General features: G+C 42.7%; 1 protein-coding gene and 1 pseudogene across 7 annotated transcripts in view; both read right to left on the bottom strand.

Annotated features, from left to right (window-relative positions):
- Positions 1–17,224, bottom strand: part of Arl15 (ADP-ribosylation factor like GTPase 15) — a 384,290-nt gene that overhangs the window by 268,924 nt on the left and 98,142 nt on the right. For 2 of the 7 annotated variants that reach the window (XM_063282575.1, XM_039103513.2), the window contains exons 1-2: positions 6,258–6,342; positions 5,468–5,616 (exon numbers count right to left, since the gene is read on the bottom strand). The exons of 2 other annotated variants lie outside the window; for them this stretch is intronic. In XM_063282575.1, the coding sequence (XP_063138645.1) occupies positions 5,468–5,616; positions 6,258–6,315 (207 nt within the window). In that variant the 5' untranslated portion in view covers positions 6,316–6,342. Of the gene's footprint in view, positions 1–78; positions 127–445; positions 732–5,467; positions 5,617–6,257; positions 6,343–17,224 lie in introns of those variants that run through there. 3 more of the 7 variants (XM_039103512.2, XM_063282577.1, XM_063282576.1) reach the window with 3 other exon arrangements.
- The window catches only part of Blvra-ps1 (biliverdin reductase A, pseudogene 1), a 101,989-nt pseudogene continuing 97,931 nt past the window's right edge, over positions 13,167–17,224 (bottom strand).

The raw sequence follows: 17,224 nt of genomic DNA, 5'->3' as shown, positions 1-17,224 counted from the left end.
AAATACACTAGCAATTCAAATCCAATAACATATAAAATCTATTTCTCTACCTCTGTATCTCTAACAAGTAGAACTTACATCTGGAAAGCCAGGATGGTTCATTTTATAGACATATAATGACATACCCTAAAGTAAGAGAATGAAAGACAAAATTGACACCAATTAGTAGTGGAAAATTCAGTAACATTTAATAATTTAAAAAATGTTCAACAAAAATGGAAAGAAACTATAACAACACAGAAGCCACATTAAACCATAACCATTACACTCAAATGGTAAAAGACTGAAATCTTTTAAAATGACCAGAGGAAAAGTACGTTTTTTAATCACATCTACCCAGCACATAACTGGAAATTATCATCAGAGCAACTAGATTTTAAAATAAAAAATAAAAACCGACAACAACCAAGAGGAATCCAGATTCAAAAGGAGGAAGTAAAATTACCTGTCTGTGGTTGAGATCTTAAATGTGGCAAATGCTTCAGATTAGAATGAAATTCTACAAAGCCAACTGTGAACGCCAGTTGCACACCTCTACTCTGCCAAAGACCATCTGAAGGGGATATTACAGAAACAACTGCAATTCTCCTAGCACAAAAGGCATAAGATGGATACTCAATGAAACCAAAGAATTGAAAGACTTATACTATGAAAAATAAAAAACGATGGCAAATGAAATTATAGAAGATATAAGTGAAGTCTACGTCATATGCACTGATGCCCTGTCAGGCGCCCCCCCCAACCCCCACTGCAAAGCATTCTATAGGATCCATGGGATGCATAGGAATTCCCATGATGTCTTTGTGACATAAGTTCACATGGAATCTAAAAATAAAACCAAAGGGGTTGGATTTTACCTTGGGATTTAAAGTCACAGTTAGCAAAAATAGTGTAGTACTGGCAGACAGACAGACATAAACCAATGGACAGAACTAGATCTTGACCTGAAAGGCCAAGTAATGTTAGACAAAGACATCAAGACTATTCAATGAGCACAAGACAGTGTTTTAAACAAAACCACATGACCTCCTGAAAAGAAAAAGAAAAGAAAATTGTGCTCACCCCCATTTAACACCACATAGAAAAGTCAACTTTGTGAACTGGGTGGGAGTCCTAGATGTAAGACCTAAAACTATGTAATTCAGAAGGAAACTTGGACTGAAGTCATGAGGTTGCATTTGGCAATTCTTTCTTATGACATCAAAGGTGGGGCATACGTAAACGTGAACATTCAGAACTTCGAAAAGTTAACAGTATGAAAAAGTGTCATGTGTGTATCTTGCCTGTCAATTTGACAGGTTTAGAATCACCATGGAGACAAATCACAGGGCGTTTGTTAGAAGTTGCCTTGATTAGGTTAGCTGGGATGGAGAGACTACCCTCGATGTGGGTGGCTTTGTTCCATGGGCCAGGGTGACCTAATGAGTAAAAGGGGGGAGTAAGCTGAATGCCAGCATTCCTCTCTCAGTCTCGGACTCTCCACGGATGTGACCTGCTGCTGCAGCAAATCTGTGTTACCGTGATGGACAGTTCAGGCCTGTGACCCTGAGCAAAGTTTCCTTCCTTAAACTGCGGCTTCTGTTGCAGCAATGTGGCCATAACTAATACATCGCAGTGGGGAAACATCAAAAGCTCATCTGATAAGAGGTAAATATCCAGGACATGTAAAGAGTCCTAACCCTCAACAACAAAATCCACACAATGGTGTGCCTGCGGGTGCGTGCATGTGTATGTGCATGTGCGCGTGTGCATGCATGTGTGCATGCATGTGTGCGTATGTGTGTGTACAAATGCGGCAGCTAGACACATCAGTGTGTCTCCACCAACTACTTCTTCACCTAATTTGTTGAGATGGAGTCCCTCATTTAACCTGAGCTCCCTTTTTGGCTATACTGCTACTTAATGAAATGAAAATAATTCTAACTATAGTAACATAAAAAAGACAAAATACACAAAATTTAACTGAATTGGGACCTAAAAGACACTCAAACATAGAGCAGACTTTTCTTCAAAGAAGATACATACATGGCTTATAAGTGCACCAAAAGATTTTGATCGCAGTGCCCTCTTAAAGGCCTTGCTTCTCAATGCTAACATTGAGTTTAGAGGCTCCGACTTATGAATCACGTAGATGTACACACAAACAAAAATAACAAAGTGTTGATACAGGAGGTTCTTTAAACATTGAAAAGAGAATTGGTATATGATCCAGTGGGAACCTGTGAGTCTATCTCAAAGACATATTTGTATATCCGTGTTCATTGCAGCCTTGACAGAGGAAGCCGGAACATGGAAGCAAGTAGACCTGTGTCTGCTGATAGCTATAAAGACACACAAAACTGCAGGCCATGCATACAGTGCAGTATTACTTAGTCTTAAAACACCTCGTACGTGCTGCAGTCTGGATCAATTCTGACGTCATAACTCTAGAAACCATTTTCACAAAGACCAAAGCTACCATTCTGGTTATATGAATAGCTAGGGGCAGAACAAACCAAGGAGCCATACCGAGTGGTGACTACCAGAACTATCAGGTAAGAAGAGAAAGAACACTTTACCGTGTGTCTAGTATACAATTTCAGTGCTACATGATAGGACATCATAGAGTTGGATGCTAATGACTTCACGTCATGAGAAATCCATTAAAAGCCATTGTACTAAAAAAAAATTTAAGCATTTTATGTTCTTTGTATTTTACAATTTAGAAAATTATGGGGACAATAACTTTATAGCTTATCCCAAATACGTTCCTCCTCAAATTCACCTCCTTGAAGATAACATTTATTTATGTACTTATTTACTTATTTATTTACTTACTTACTTACTTATTTATTTATTTATTTACTTATTCCACTCTTTCGTTGCTGAAGCCAGTAACTAGAATAATCCTTGGCACTTCTCCCACCCCTCAAACCACATGTCCAATCCATGAGGAAATTCTGTCAACAACAACTTCAAAATAGATCCAGAATCCAACTATTTCTCAGCACCCCTCCCCTCACCACTCTCGGCCAGTCCACTGTCATCTGTTGCTTGATTACTGCAAGAGCTTTCCACTGGCTTTCCGTTTCCACTCTAACCTCCTATGGTCTACTTACAACACAGTAGCCAGCACAATCTTGTTAAAACACGGTGCTTGCTTCTCATCTTAAAATCCTCCAAGTCCCCCATGTCTATCTCACTCAAGATAAAAACCACAAGGTCCTCTAAAATCTTCTGCCAGCTTCCTCCTCTCAGCACCCACGACTTTACTGGGACTCAAAAACCATTCCTCCAAAGTACAACACTCTGGCTTGTTGAATGCTCGATAGTGAAAGACACAGAAGACTTAGTAGCCTCAAGACCAAGGTCTCTCTCATCTTCACTCATCCTTCTTTTTCACCTATGAGAATCACGCAAGCCAGGATTCCTCTTTTGCAAAGCCCTTCTACCACAGCAAGTTATAAAAACTTGGAGCATCACCCTATCTGTCTACACAGCCTTTCTGTTCAGGGCAATTGATTAAATTCTATGTTCTAGTCATATATTTCATGAATGAACATTTATTGTTTTTTAAAATCACATCCTATGAACTTGGCACAACTTAGACATTTATCAGAATTCTACCGACTCTGTTCCCCTCTAAGGTTTACACACATGATGAAGAACAGAACAATCAAGCCGAGTCTGGAAGTTCCTCAACCCTTACAGGTCGGGCACGAGATATGAGACCAGTCAGCGTGGCAGGATAAAAAACAGAGATACAACCTCGTGGAGACCATAGGAGAGATGAGGTAACCAACCAAGACAAGCTCCAAGAGTCAGAGATTAGAAACCAGAAAGATTCTCCTGTCTGAGGAAATGCTGGAAAACTGAGACCTTTATAAGCATATTTCAAAGCATGTGTGTGTGTGTGTGTGTGTGTGTGTGTGTGTGTGTGTGTGTGTGTGTGTGTAACATGTCTGGGCAAGGGGTTATCCACTACATACATGTAGAAGTAAGAGGACAGCTTTTATGAATTGGTTTCCTCCACGAAGCATGGACTCTTATTGAACCCATGTCGCTGGCTTTTGGAACAAGCACCTTTTCCAGCAGAGCAATCTCAACAGCTCAAGAAGCGCCCGGTCAACACAGTGGTAGAGACAGAAACTGGGGTGTGTGTATATGGTGCCAAAATACTCTTCTCCCTTAACTTTCATCCCAGATCATTCCTTCTATTCCCATGGCTTCAAATATCTGGATGATCCCCATAATCCATGTCTCTCTCCAGAGAGCAAATCAGAATGGAATTCAAACCCCCCACTACACTTCCAGATCTACATACCCTTTAGGTAATCTAACAAAACCAAAACCCACTACCAATCTTACCACAGACAACAAACACTTATCGCACCTTCTTGTGTTTCCACTTTTTAATAAGTACATCACCGTACAGCTTACCATCTAAAACAATAAATTTCTGAGCACGGTGGCATTCGAGAGGTAGAGGCAGGAGGACCAGAAACTCAAGATCACTTTGACTACGTGGCTAGTAGTTAACAACTGGAGTCAGTCTGGAGTCTATGAGACGCTGTCTCACAAACAAGCAAATCCAACCAAAACACAAGACTACAAATCTCGTAGCATTCTTATCTGGTCTCTAGCATCTGTCCAGACACATGCTAGTGCCTTGAACATCCCATTTGTATGGATTCTACCTGTTAAATAGTTTTTTAGGATGTACACTCTATTATTTTATAATAAATTTTGTCAGAAATGTAATTATATCAACACGTGTATTATACCTAGACGTGCCAGGTGCATAGCTAAGTATTTGATCCACGGAAGTAGCTCAAGTGGATCTGTATTAATTATCCAGGTTTATGTTTATGAAACCAATTTGTTTTACCTTAATGAACAAGACTATATTTAAAAAAAAAAACTAAATAACTTGGAGATGGAATATCCTGGAGGATAACAATGTTAAATACAGAGGGATCCCCAAAGGAAAATATTCACTTTGATTAGTTATCCTATAGGAGACTAAGGTAGTAAATACTGGGAAACTTGATCACCACGCTGGAATTATTCCAGCTCTGTCTTTCTATAGCCTGTTCTTATCCACTCAGCCTTCTCTGCAGATACGGTTCAGCTCCCTAACTTAGCTTACGTTGTCCAAAATGTGTAACTCCAATTAAAGAACATGGGCCTTTCCAAGGCGGATGAGATGGATGCACAACGTATGAGAGTTTTTCCTCTCAGCGGCACAATCCGGTGACATAGCCATGTTGAGCAAGAAGAGATGAGCCACTGGTGGATTAACAGAGGCAGGGACAAGAAATGACGAAGGCTCCCTCCTCACTGCTCCTTCACTTTTATGAGACCCAGCAACACAGTGGTGACCTTGATAACCTCCACGGGCTTCGCCAGCAGAAGGCAGAAACGGTCTCAGACGTATTTTGGCCCGAAAACATTTTTGAATCAAGTTAGAGAAAGTTATGAAACTCACAGTTGTCATCCTTGACTTTCGTCCAGAATCACAATTCAAATGAAGCATGGAGTCTAAATGGTTGATGGTTTTCAGCTGGGTGCACTTTCCAGCCACCAAAAAGGAAAAAAAAAATCTCTTTAATTTCACCCCAATTAAAAAAACGTGACCTGGCAAAAAAAAATAATAAAATAAAATAAATAACTCTTGTGACCAAACGGTGAGACAGAGACGTAACAGCAGCTACAAAGAGTACTTTACTCTCAGCAGTGACTTCACACATTAAAAACAGCTTAGAAGGCTGAAACATGAGGAGAGTCGACAGGAGCCTACCTGATACACCAAATACACAGAATAAAGCAAGCCTGGCCATCCTCCGTCATGCAATGGTTTGACCTTAGCTGTGCCAATTCCCTAGTACAGGTGAAGACTCCTACTCACCCTTCTCAGAAAATCAAAGGGCTCGCCTAGGTGGCTCACAAAATACAGAATATCCCCAGTCCAGATAGAAATGACATGGAGAAATAACTTGAGCTATTAGAAGTGTATTTTTACTCATTAAAAAAAAAAATGAGTCTACTTTTCTTTTGCCCAGAAGGCAGCATCATTAGCATTTGTCAAAGCCCTGAGTCTCTACCTCCTATCCATTATAGACTCACATGGCAAACTTTCATGTTTACGGCATATTGTTAGTGCAGAAGCTACTATATTACATTAGAGTCAACATGTGTGGAATGCCTCCCTCAACTCGTTATGACTTCACTCTTTACTCAGAGAGGTTTGATAGAGATAAAGCAACGGATAAACTTACTCACGGTTGGCCTCGAGCAAACTGCGTAGATCATTAAATACAACCCAAAAGGTAGCATATAGGGAGTTCAAGTTCAATTCCAGTACTACAAGAGGAGGGAGGGGTGTAAGAAGGACATCATATAAACGCAGGATGGCAATCCCAGCGCTGGGGAAGTAGAGGCAGGACAGCCAAGAGTTCAAGCTACACAGACAGTTCCAGGACAATCTGCAGTCCATGATAACCCATCCAAGCCACACTTAGTAGCCTCATTTGGGGGGGAAGTAAAATGTTCTAGGCAACTATTTCTATTTTAATGTATAATTGCCGTGGGTGTTTCTGAAAAAAGCTAAAAGATAGACCTGGTCTTTACCTTTGAAAACCTTTGTAAGATTAAAAGCAAAAAGGGTCATCAAAAATACAATTGTAAAAATAATAGGATTAATGTGACATGGGAAATATTCTTTGAAAGCAAAACTAAAAATCATTAACTGTCCAAATCTTTGTGTGTGTGCGTGTGTGTGAGTTTGAAATATCTGATTATCAGTAATACACCTTTTCATATAAGAAAACCTAGGGTGGTCCTCTTAAAAACTCAAGCTTCTTATGGTCAATATTTACTTAAGCACCAATATTCAATATAGGACCCTTTTTAAATAAAAAGGAAACTACACTCCTAGTTTTAGACGGCCATCAATAAAAACATGAAAGACAACAAGCCCAACTTTTATTCATTAGGAACATCAACAGCTATGGCTTGGCAGCTAAGAATGCTTGATTTGTAACAAGCAGTCCTTCCACGTAAAAAGAACACCAAGTTCTGTGGGATTTTTTTCTGAATGAAGCTTCCTCAGCGGGCCGGAGCTAAACAGAGAGTGCAGGCAAACCCTAGAAATCGTATGGGATTGATCACCAGGTCAGAACTCAACTTCCTGAGCCACTTCCGCCAAGCCACCTAAGTTCTTCGAGCCTCATCTCATCGAAACAAGGGGATAAGGATGTAGTTACTGTGGGATTACATCACGAGCCCTATGATATGCTTGCAGTAGTGCTGTGCCAGTAACTGTCATCACTGTGCCCCCGTGTTTGTTTCACCATGCCACTCACTACATTCAAGATGAATAGGAAACAAATTTCTAGTCACTATTCAAGATTCTGGAATTTACATAACTGATGCCTGCTTATATGCTACAGCAGAATAGAAATTATAGATTATGAATTGAGATCCTTAATAGAAATGTGAAGAAACATGTTTATCCTTCTATGTTATTTTTTGATTTACATAACCTCCTTCAAATAGGGACTGGATAAAGAAAGGATCATTAGAATGACTGGCCCTATTATGATTAATTGATAAGAACTTCAGCTCTGGAGCGAATATATACTGGTCCCCAAGCAGTAGAAATACCCAGTCCCAGTGGTAGTGTGCATTTCTGCAGGAAACAGATACACTCGTTTTCAACTTTCCCCAACATTTAAGAGTTCTGTTTGCTTTAGCATTGGTAGAGTTACTCACTTTCCATTGTTTTCTTTCTTTCAGTTAAAGCACATTACACTGATAGTCGTAGCCCAGTCCAAGTTGTTTGAACATCTTTGAGCAGCGAGAACAAACCGTTATTTTGAGCAGAGCCTAATGACCCCTGGAAGAAGCAGGGAGTTCTGAGGGTACCAAGCTGATCCCTCAATATCCCTACCAGCTCCACGTTACATGTTCCTTTATTGCTCAAATTAAGGATATTTTAGGTCACAGCACACTTTATACTTTCACATGATCTAAGAGCTTTTTTTCCCCATTTGTATAGAAAAAAATTTGGCAGACTTTGAGTGTGTAACTCATTGTAATTGTACAAAAGAGCACAGAATACTCAACTCTGTCCAAGCTAAAACACACACAGGAATCCTCTCTTATCTGCAAACAGTAAGCTCTCAAACTCCCAGGAAATGGCTGCACCGTGAGTAGCAGTGAACCCTACATGCACCATGCTCTCTCTTCCAGATACATAGATATGATAAAGTCTAATTTGTAAACGAGATACAGAAAAGATATTAGCAATAGCACCAAAAAAGCAGAAGAATTACAACAACGCAGTGTAATAAACTGGCAGCTTCATACCATCTAGCACAATAGGCCTAGCGGAGCCCAGGCATTACATCATTCGGACAATTGGTCCGATAACACAGTCCTTCGAAGTGGCCAACATGGGCGCCATATACAGTAGCAACCCCACCCAACGAGGACTGACTCTCATCCTGAGAGAGGCAAAGCAGGATGGCACAGGCTTGCATTACAACTTTCCAGAATGATGTGCAGTTTAACGGCCATGCAGTGTTTATTTGGGCAACCCCCCCCCCATTCAGTATTTTCAAACTCCATTGAAAACAGTAACTGGAAGCACATAAAAGTGTAGGTAATGGGGAAATACTCTATAAACCGCCGCACCCCCAAACCCTTTCATTTGTTGTTGTAACAGTTATCTTAAATATTAAAATGTGCCAAAATGGGGGTTGGGGATTTGGCTCAGCAGTAGAGCGCTTGCCTAGCAAGCGCAAGGCCCTGGGTTCGGTCCCCAGCTCCGAAAAAAAAAAAAGAAAAAAGAAAAAAAAATGTGCCAAAATGAAGAGACATCCTCAATTCATTTCAAAAGAAACACTTGGCAGCAAGAATTCAAACAGCAGTCCTCTGAGACTGAGCTATCTCAGGGCACGAGTTTCCTCACTATACATTCTAGCAGAGTGAAGGCTGACGGTGTACAGTTTGAGTTTTAAAGGGAAAACAGCTGGAAAGCTTTTCAAATGGTGACAAATGATGAACCAGATGAACGCTAAGAAAGGAGCTGAGGAGACAGAGCTGTTTGTTTGTTTGTTTGTTTGTTTGTTTGTTGCAATAAATGGTATCTCTAAAAGAGCTTCGATATTTACTTCAATACCAACTTTAATATTAAAATTAATTTAATACCAATTGTAACATTCAAATATTTTAATATTTCCAACAAAATAGAAAAAGACCGAGTCTGGGTCTCCTTTCACCCCACTCTCCACCCAGGGATCCTAATGTGTACCTCTAAGAGAGACTAGAGGAAAAAAACCCTAGGGGCAGGTCACTGGAAGAGGCCCTGTGCTGGCACCCTCCTTCCTGCCTCTCTCCCGTTGGTGTGCTTCAGGCGGTTCATTCCGTCCCACCTTTGGCTCGGTTTTAAAAGACCCGGTGTGAAAATGTGCTGACAGAGCTTCGGGAATTGCAAGCATGAGACAAAAGGGAAAGGAGAGGAAACGCTAGCCAGGAATTCATTGAAGAAAGCAGCATGGACGTGTCTGGGTGTTCTCCAGGTAATGAGAAACATCTCCCGAAGGCCAGGGAAAGTAGTTAAATGACTGTTCTTTTAACACGCCTTTCGGGTACATGTCTGAAGGCTGGTGTCACAGAGAAGCAGGATCACACTAGCTCTGAACATAATTAAAACTAATCCTTTTACCTGCCTACATTTCTTACAAGCGATCTGTCTAGTGCATACATTAAGAAGGTCTGGATGTTTTGCACCAACAAGATTCAATCAGTACCCTAACATTTGGGGGGTGGGGTAGGGGGGATGCAAGTCCAAACAACATCGGCCCGTTCGCTTATTTCAAACACTCAGCAATTTTAAAAGGCTTAGAGAACACGGAGCGTAATGGCGTATCAAAACGACAAGCCTTCATCAGACGCACAACAGCCAAATTTGCTTACCTGGAGCTTTGAGAGGCAGCCAAGACATGAAAAGCCCACAGAGGGAGAGCTTATGCCGGGACTTGCATGAAGAACAGGGTGTAGAGACAAGTGTTTGCAAACCAACTGAAGTAGTCGATATTACTCAAGGAAGGGTAGAGGGGTAAAAGAAACCATTTCAGACCCAGTTGATACAATTACAACCCAGCTTCCAAAAAAAAAGGAGGAGTACCTGTAACCTGCCCAGGGGTTAAGCAGAGGTCAGTGTTCCAGTAACCTCACATTCACAAGAGGCAGAGAGCCTTGACTCAAGTGCCAGAGAAAATACATTTTTACTCTGGCTTGTCAGCTGGTGTCAGAATTTTTCTTATGCAGTCTCAAGTATTTCTCTGTGATCTATCATACACAAGACAAAACAGATGTCTCAAACATTAACAAGAAAAATGCCTGTCCTCCCAACCAATCAGATCTGTTTTCCACCACTTTCTTGTAGTTCAGTGGGGGGACTTGGTACAGGCATCGCCTACGGCATCTGTGTGTTTAGGTGTCCCATGTGACGTTTGTCATCAACCTCAACAGCTTGGTTCACGCTCAGCTCATGCCTATGGCTGCCACTGGGAGGAACGGTATCCTCCCTCTCCAAGCCCAACATTTCTCAGTTTGTTTCATGGAGGTAGGCACTCCAGCCTCCCTTGTTCGTCTACTTCGCCAATACTCCACGTGTCACACTGCAAGGAGCAGGCTTCTGTGCTTTGGGAGTCTGCCAGCGATCCTTTGTCTACTCGGGCTTTAGAACCACCCACTGAGCACCTACTTCCTTGTAACAATCTAGTCTCTGCAGTGCATCAAGCCAGGTAAATACACTGAGGAGTCCGTATTAAAGGCTGATCTCTTCACCTCTGATTGGTCTCCACATGTGGCTCGTGACCCTGGCCTATCTTCCACAGGAATCCACCTTACTCCTGATGTCTCCCCTTAACAGCTGTCTACCCGCTGTCCCCTGCACTGCGTGTTGGCTACACACTTCTACCGTTCACACAGGATGTAGAACTGAACGCTCTGTCTCCTGGTCGGCAGGACCCTTCCACAACGTCTCCACTCTCTGCTGCAATGGTGCTGAACAGTCTTCCTTGTGGCGTTTCCACAAGTATCCTGGGCTAAATATTTCTTTTAAAGGTAGCTTCGAATCACATACATTGACTTTAGTCACTCAGACTCCTTGGAAACTTCGTGCCCCACATTTTATAATACATACGCATAAAAAAGTCAGTGAGCAAAAAGGCAGCTGTCGAGAAATTCGAGTGAATAGGAGATTTTTCTCACAGCACCTCTCTCACCCCTGTACCCCCATGACATAGTCCCAGGTTCAGGAAAGAGAAAAGGAAATGGACTCCTCCCCCACCCCCAACCCAATGTTTGTTCCTTGGCCCCTCTATGGAATGGGAAGGTCTTTTATAGTGTTCCTACCTAAAAACAGGTTAAACATTAAGGCTCTTAAGGGATAAAGAATCATTAAACTTAGGGTTTGTTTGTTTGCTTGTTTGTTTGGTTTGGTTTAAGAGTTCATTCCTATGACTTTTTTTTTTTAAAGATTTATTCATTTATTAAATATGAGTACACTGTAGCTGTCTTCAGATACACCAGAAGGGGGCATCGGATCTCTTTACAGATGGTTGTGAGCCACCATGTGGTTGCTGGGAATTGAACTCAGGACCTCTGGAAGAGCAGTCGGGTGCTCTTAGCTGCTGAGCCATCTCTCCAGCCCGAAAATAAATAAATCTTAAAAAAAAAAAAAATGCTGTCCTACTCCTAGCAGTGAGAATAGACTCATTAATCTACATTTGAATTGAGTATAAGTTTTTGGTCTTTCCCAGTGGATTTGAATGCCACAACAAAAAGTTTGACCAACCATGGTCCAAGCATTCAAGACACATGGGCCTCTGGGGGTCATTTTCATTTAAACCATCACATTCCATTCCTTGGGCCCCATGGGCTGGAGCCATATAATGCAAAATGGATTCAGTCCAACTTCAAAAGTCCCCGTAGTCTATCACAGGTCTCAACATTGTTTAGAAATCTGGAAGTCTTTTCTGAGACTCAATGCAATCTTGTAATTGTAACCCCCTGTAAAATTAAAAAGCAAATCACACACTTCCAACGTACAATGGCACAGAGCACACATCACCATTCCAAACGGTAGGAAAGGGGAGAGAGTGGGGAAACACTGGACCAGAGCAAGACAGACCAGCAGGACAAACTCCAAATTCTGCATCTCTACATCTGATGGCGAGATGCTCTCCAGTTCTTCCGCCCCACATTTCTCTCTACTGCTCTGCTTCCACTTGGGCTGAAGCATCCCTTGGCAGGTACTGTGAGATACAAAGTTACGTTTTAATTACTGTGCCTAAAAGGATTCTTAAACAAAAATGCCTCGAACCTGGAAGTCCCTTGCGCAGGGACAGGTGCTGTCCATACGATAAGCCATACATTTTCACTTCCCTAACAGGTTGGGTTGACCCAACTGCACTGGATATACTTGATCACACTTAGGCTGGACGTTCATCAGGATGTACGCTTGACCCCTACCAGATGAAGCCAGTGGGGGATGTACATAGCCTTGGAGGTTGCCTTTATAAACACGTGGCCAGTATAGCTCATGGCCAGAGTCCATCAGACAGTATTAAAGCTTGCTTCAAATTTGCCTCAAAGTTGTAGTGGTCTTATTCTCGCCCAGCAGAAATAACAGTATCCCATGGCTCTGGCATCTCTGAGATCTTGGGGTCTCCAACTCAATCCAGGCTTCAGTTTCAGTTTCATGTGATGGCCTCTCCAGTCCTCCATGCAGGAACTCCCCGGCCACAGTTTGACTTCGCCAGCTTTCCTTTACCATGAGGAAGATTTCCACAAGCCCTTTGCTCACCCCTGCATCCTTGGCTGAAGGTGACCCATGTTACTGAAGCTGCCAAGGCTTGCTTCCTGCTTGAGATGGAGCCTGCCAGTGTCCTTACATTTGTGTAAGCTCTGATTCCTTGATGTGTTTGATTCCTTTGTTGAATAAACTTCCCTTTGCTTTAGGAGGTCCCTCAGGCCTTTTTACTGATTGCAAGTTTACTGGAGTGGGGTCTCCATAGAGGACACCACTCTCTATTCCATTTCTCATCAGGCCTTTCTTTAAACTTGTCATCTCTCTGAGAATGTCAACTCCAACATTCTATTTCCTGGTGTTCTTTATTTCTTCAAATTGTACATTTTGCTTCATATACATATAAGGCATGAAGGTAAGAGGACCAGCTTGGGGACAGAAGAGGGCTGATAGGAAAGGGTAGAGCAGTAGGTCTCAACCTTCCTAATCTGTGACCCTTTATACTGGTGACCCCAACCTTAAGTTATTTCATTGCTACTTCATAAGTGTAATTTTGACAGTTATGAATTATAATGCAAATATCTGATATGCAATCTCCAAGAGGGTCAAGACCACTTGGGTAGTGGCCAATGACAGATTATTTTGGTAAATAATTATTTTGATTAAGATAAGCAGAGTCTATGATCCACATGTATGAAAGCGTTATAATGAAACCTGTTCATTTTAAAAAGCAGGTAGCAGCTGGGAAGATGACTCAGTGGTTAAGAATACTAGCTGCTCTCTTAGAGCTCCTGAATTCAATTCCCAGCAACCAAGTCATACTTCTCTCTCCAGGACTCCCTCCTGTAGGCCGAGCACCATTACTGCCAGGGCTTGTTCTAGGCTACTTCATTGTCTGTCTCTTTACCCCAAACTTACTTGCCACAAACTCACGTGGATTTCTACCAGCGGTGCACAGGGGTAGCCATCTTCTTCACATTCTTTTTTTTTTTTTCCTTTTTTTCAGAACTGGGGACCGAACCCAGGGCCTTGCGCTTGCTAGGCAAGCGCTCTACCACTGAGCTAAATCCCCAACCCCTCTTCTTCACATTCTTGTCACTAGTTATTGTTGGTGGCCTTCCACCAAAACTCCTACCCACTGGTTAGTAAGACAGGATTGCCAGCAACTAGTGACTATGAGGGACAGACACATTTCCCACAGGATGGACTGGAGCTCAAGGCAAGTGGTTTGGAACATGGATGACTTCAAGTTGTACCACAGGAGTGAATAGAGCTTGGCTATACCCTCCCCACAGGGCTGATACTAGCAAAACAAAATGAAACTAAGCTATGACCCATAACCTCAGAAGGTTCTTTCCTTATTCCCACAGGATGGTCCAGACACAAATATCACCCCAACACAGTCATTAACACTATTCTCATTGTGTTTATCTGACATGTTTAATTGTAAGAGCTAAAGGTGAACGGTTGATAGGACCAAACCCTGGCCCCCTTCAGAAGTCTCTGAAGCTTCCTCCTCACTTCTTCTGGTGGCAAAGCTTCTGGATGTCGCTGGCCAGCCCCAGGCAATGCATGATGCGCTTCTTCTCAGCAGCCAGGTCCTCTGCAGAGACCTGGCCTAAGAGCTTCTGAACAAATATATCCTGATCTTTCAGGAAAATGTTCTTATTGACCCCTACACTTGGCACTTCCTCCAGGGACCCAGAAGTGAACTGGAAGTTTACATATCTGTTTCTTTTTAAGCCGGGCCCTTTCTCTTCAATCCATGACAGCAGACCCTTGTTCTGGGTCTCCAGCTGCACGGTCATTTTCATATACTGATCCTCTTTTCGCTCTTCCAAGGTGGCAGAAATAAGAGAAAGCTCCCCGAAGAGGGAGACCAGCCAGGTCAGGCGAGAAATGCCGCTGAACGCTGAACGCAGGGAAGCCAAATCTCTCTTCTTCCAGTGGGCGAGCTGTGAAGCGAAGAGACCCTTTCAGTAGCTCTTTCCCCAACACTTCTCTTCTCAGGAATGCGAATTCCTCCATCAAGAGTTCCACGTGCTCCTCATGCAGGACTCTCCCTTTCTGTGCGGCCAGCTCCCACAGCTCCTGGGCCGCCGCAAATGACAGTGTCATGGGGTATTCCACGAGGACATGCTTGCCAGCCTGCAGAAACTGCCATATATAGTCTTCATGGCTGGAACTCTCACTGCAAATATAGGCGACATCAATCTCTTGGCTTCGGAGAGCATCTTCCAAAGAAATCTGCCGTACTTCATCAAGGCTCCCAAGCTCTCGTCATTTTCTCTGATGCCAAGTCAGTCAAACTGGGAGAGTGTGGTCCTCATACTCCATTCCTATGACTTTTAAAAGGCTCGCGTTTTATGCTGTAAGAAAAATCCTGGGTTAATCCATCCGAACCCTGGAAATCCTGAGTTTTAGGCAGAAAAAAGAGAAGTAGAGGAGGGTGGGGTGTATGGTGCCGAGGACAAGCCAGGCATGGCCGGCTTTCAGGTGAAAAGCCAAGGTCAAGTGATTCAGATTGTTCTCACCCCTTCCTAAAGTTGTGGCCCTTCAAGACAGTTACTCATGGCGCAGTGACCCCAATCACCAAGTCATTCTGTTGCTCCTCTGTAATTGTAAGTCCGTTACCGTCCTGAATCATATATGAACAGCTGATACACAGGGCCCCACAGGACAGGTTGAGAACCACTATCTACAGATTGGAATAGGGACAAATCCGTTTCCTACACCTCAGAGACTCTGAAAAGGAACTCAGATTTAATTCTATTCTGGTGAGAACCCCTTGCTGACCTCAAACTCCACAAAACAAGAATAAATGTGCTCTGCTCTTGGCCACCAGATATATAGCAGTATGTTACACAAGCAACGGAAAACTCAGGTGAGCATAAATGCTAAAATCAATCAACAAATGTCCTTGCTCTATTAAGATCCATACGCCATGTTACAGGAAGTTACTGCTAAATATTTGGAAGGGAAGGCGTGGGTTTTTTCATTAATTGATGATTGATTGATTAATAATTAATTAATTTTTGGAGGTAGAGTCTCACTATGTAGCCCTGACTGAGTTCAATGCCCTACATAGACCAGGCTGGCCTTGAACTCACGGAGTTGCCTGTACCAGCTACGTGGTAACTGTAGGAGCTACAGTACCTGGACTTCTGTCTCTGTCTTTCAATGTTTTGAAAACCCAACCTAATACTTAAACTCTTCACTTTCCATGGGTGGAATCAACAGCAATAAAAGTCTTAACTATCAACCACGAAGGTTATTAACATATTTCTAATGTAGGGCAAATGTCTGAGAAGTCCTGGAGAAACTGTTGTTTTTTTTTCCTCTAAGGATAGGACAGCAATAGAGAATTTCCCAGTCTCTACCATGACTTTGGGTGGCTCTCTGCTGTTCACGGAAGGTGTTCAGCCAACACCTACCCTAATACCTTGAAAATAACTGTAGGTTGTCATACCACAAAGTCCAGAGCAAGTCAGTGTGTGCTCTCTCCTCTCTCTCCTCCCTCCTTCTCCCTCTGTCTGTCTGTCTCTCTCTCTCTCTCTCCTCCCTCTCCTCCCTCCTTCTCCCTCTCCCTCTGTCTGTTTCTCTCTCCTCTCTCCTCTCTCTCCTCTCTCTCTCTCTCTCTCCCTCTTTTTCTCCCCCTCCCTCTCTCCTTCCCTTCTTTCCTCTCCCTCCCCAATTCTCCCTCTTCCCCCTCCACCCTTCGCCCCTCACACATACATACTTGTTACAAACCTCAGAGGACACAATTTAGCTTTCAGTATCAACCATCCAGAAACAAGATTGTCTGTCCCTAATCAAGCAGACAGAGGAGCTTAAATATATTCCAAACACTTAACGTCTCTCAGTCACATTACCGTTAGCTACAAGAACACAGGAGCTAACAAGAATGGGATCTTTAAAACGTAACGCCTGGCATCCAAACGCCCTTTCACATCCATCAGAAAAGATTCCTACCTAATGCCACTTCTTTCCCAGGGCCCAAGTAGAGCGACTGTAACAACGCCCTGTTCCTCTTTCCTAGTGAGTGTGAAATGATAGCAACTATGCTATGAGTAACATAGCTGGCTGCATGAAATCTCAGGTTTTGGTAACCTTACACGAGCCTCTGTTCTTTAGTAATGCTGACTACTGAAAATCACTTCACTCACTGGAACCCTCAACTATTTTGGTACACAAATGAATGCTGCCCAGAACAGCATTGTGAGTATGAAGTTTTCAACAATCCCCCATGAGACGGAGCATGCACTATGCCTCCCCACCTCCATAAAACATCCTTGCTGCCATTGGAAAGAGCCTGCTTATTCAGATATTATAAACTTCCCAGAGGCAGGGACGAAATCACGATGTGAGCTCAACTACAGCGCAAGAGTTCTGTTTCCCTAATATCCACACCACGCTCAGCCA

The sequence above is a fragment of the Rattus norvegicus genome, chromosome 2, assembly GCF_036323735.1.
Source record: "Rattus norvegicus strain BN/NHsdMcwi chromosome 2, GRCr8, whole genome shotgun sequence".
In the NCBI taxonomy this organism is placed as follows: Eukaryota; Metazoa; Chordata; class Mammalia; order Rodentia; family Muridae; genus Rattus; species Rattus norvegicus.
Note: the sequence above shows the minus strand (reverse complement) of the source record. Positions and strands in the feature narration are given on the sequence as shown.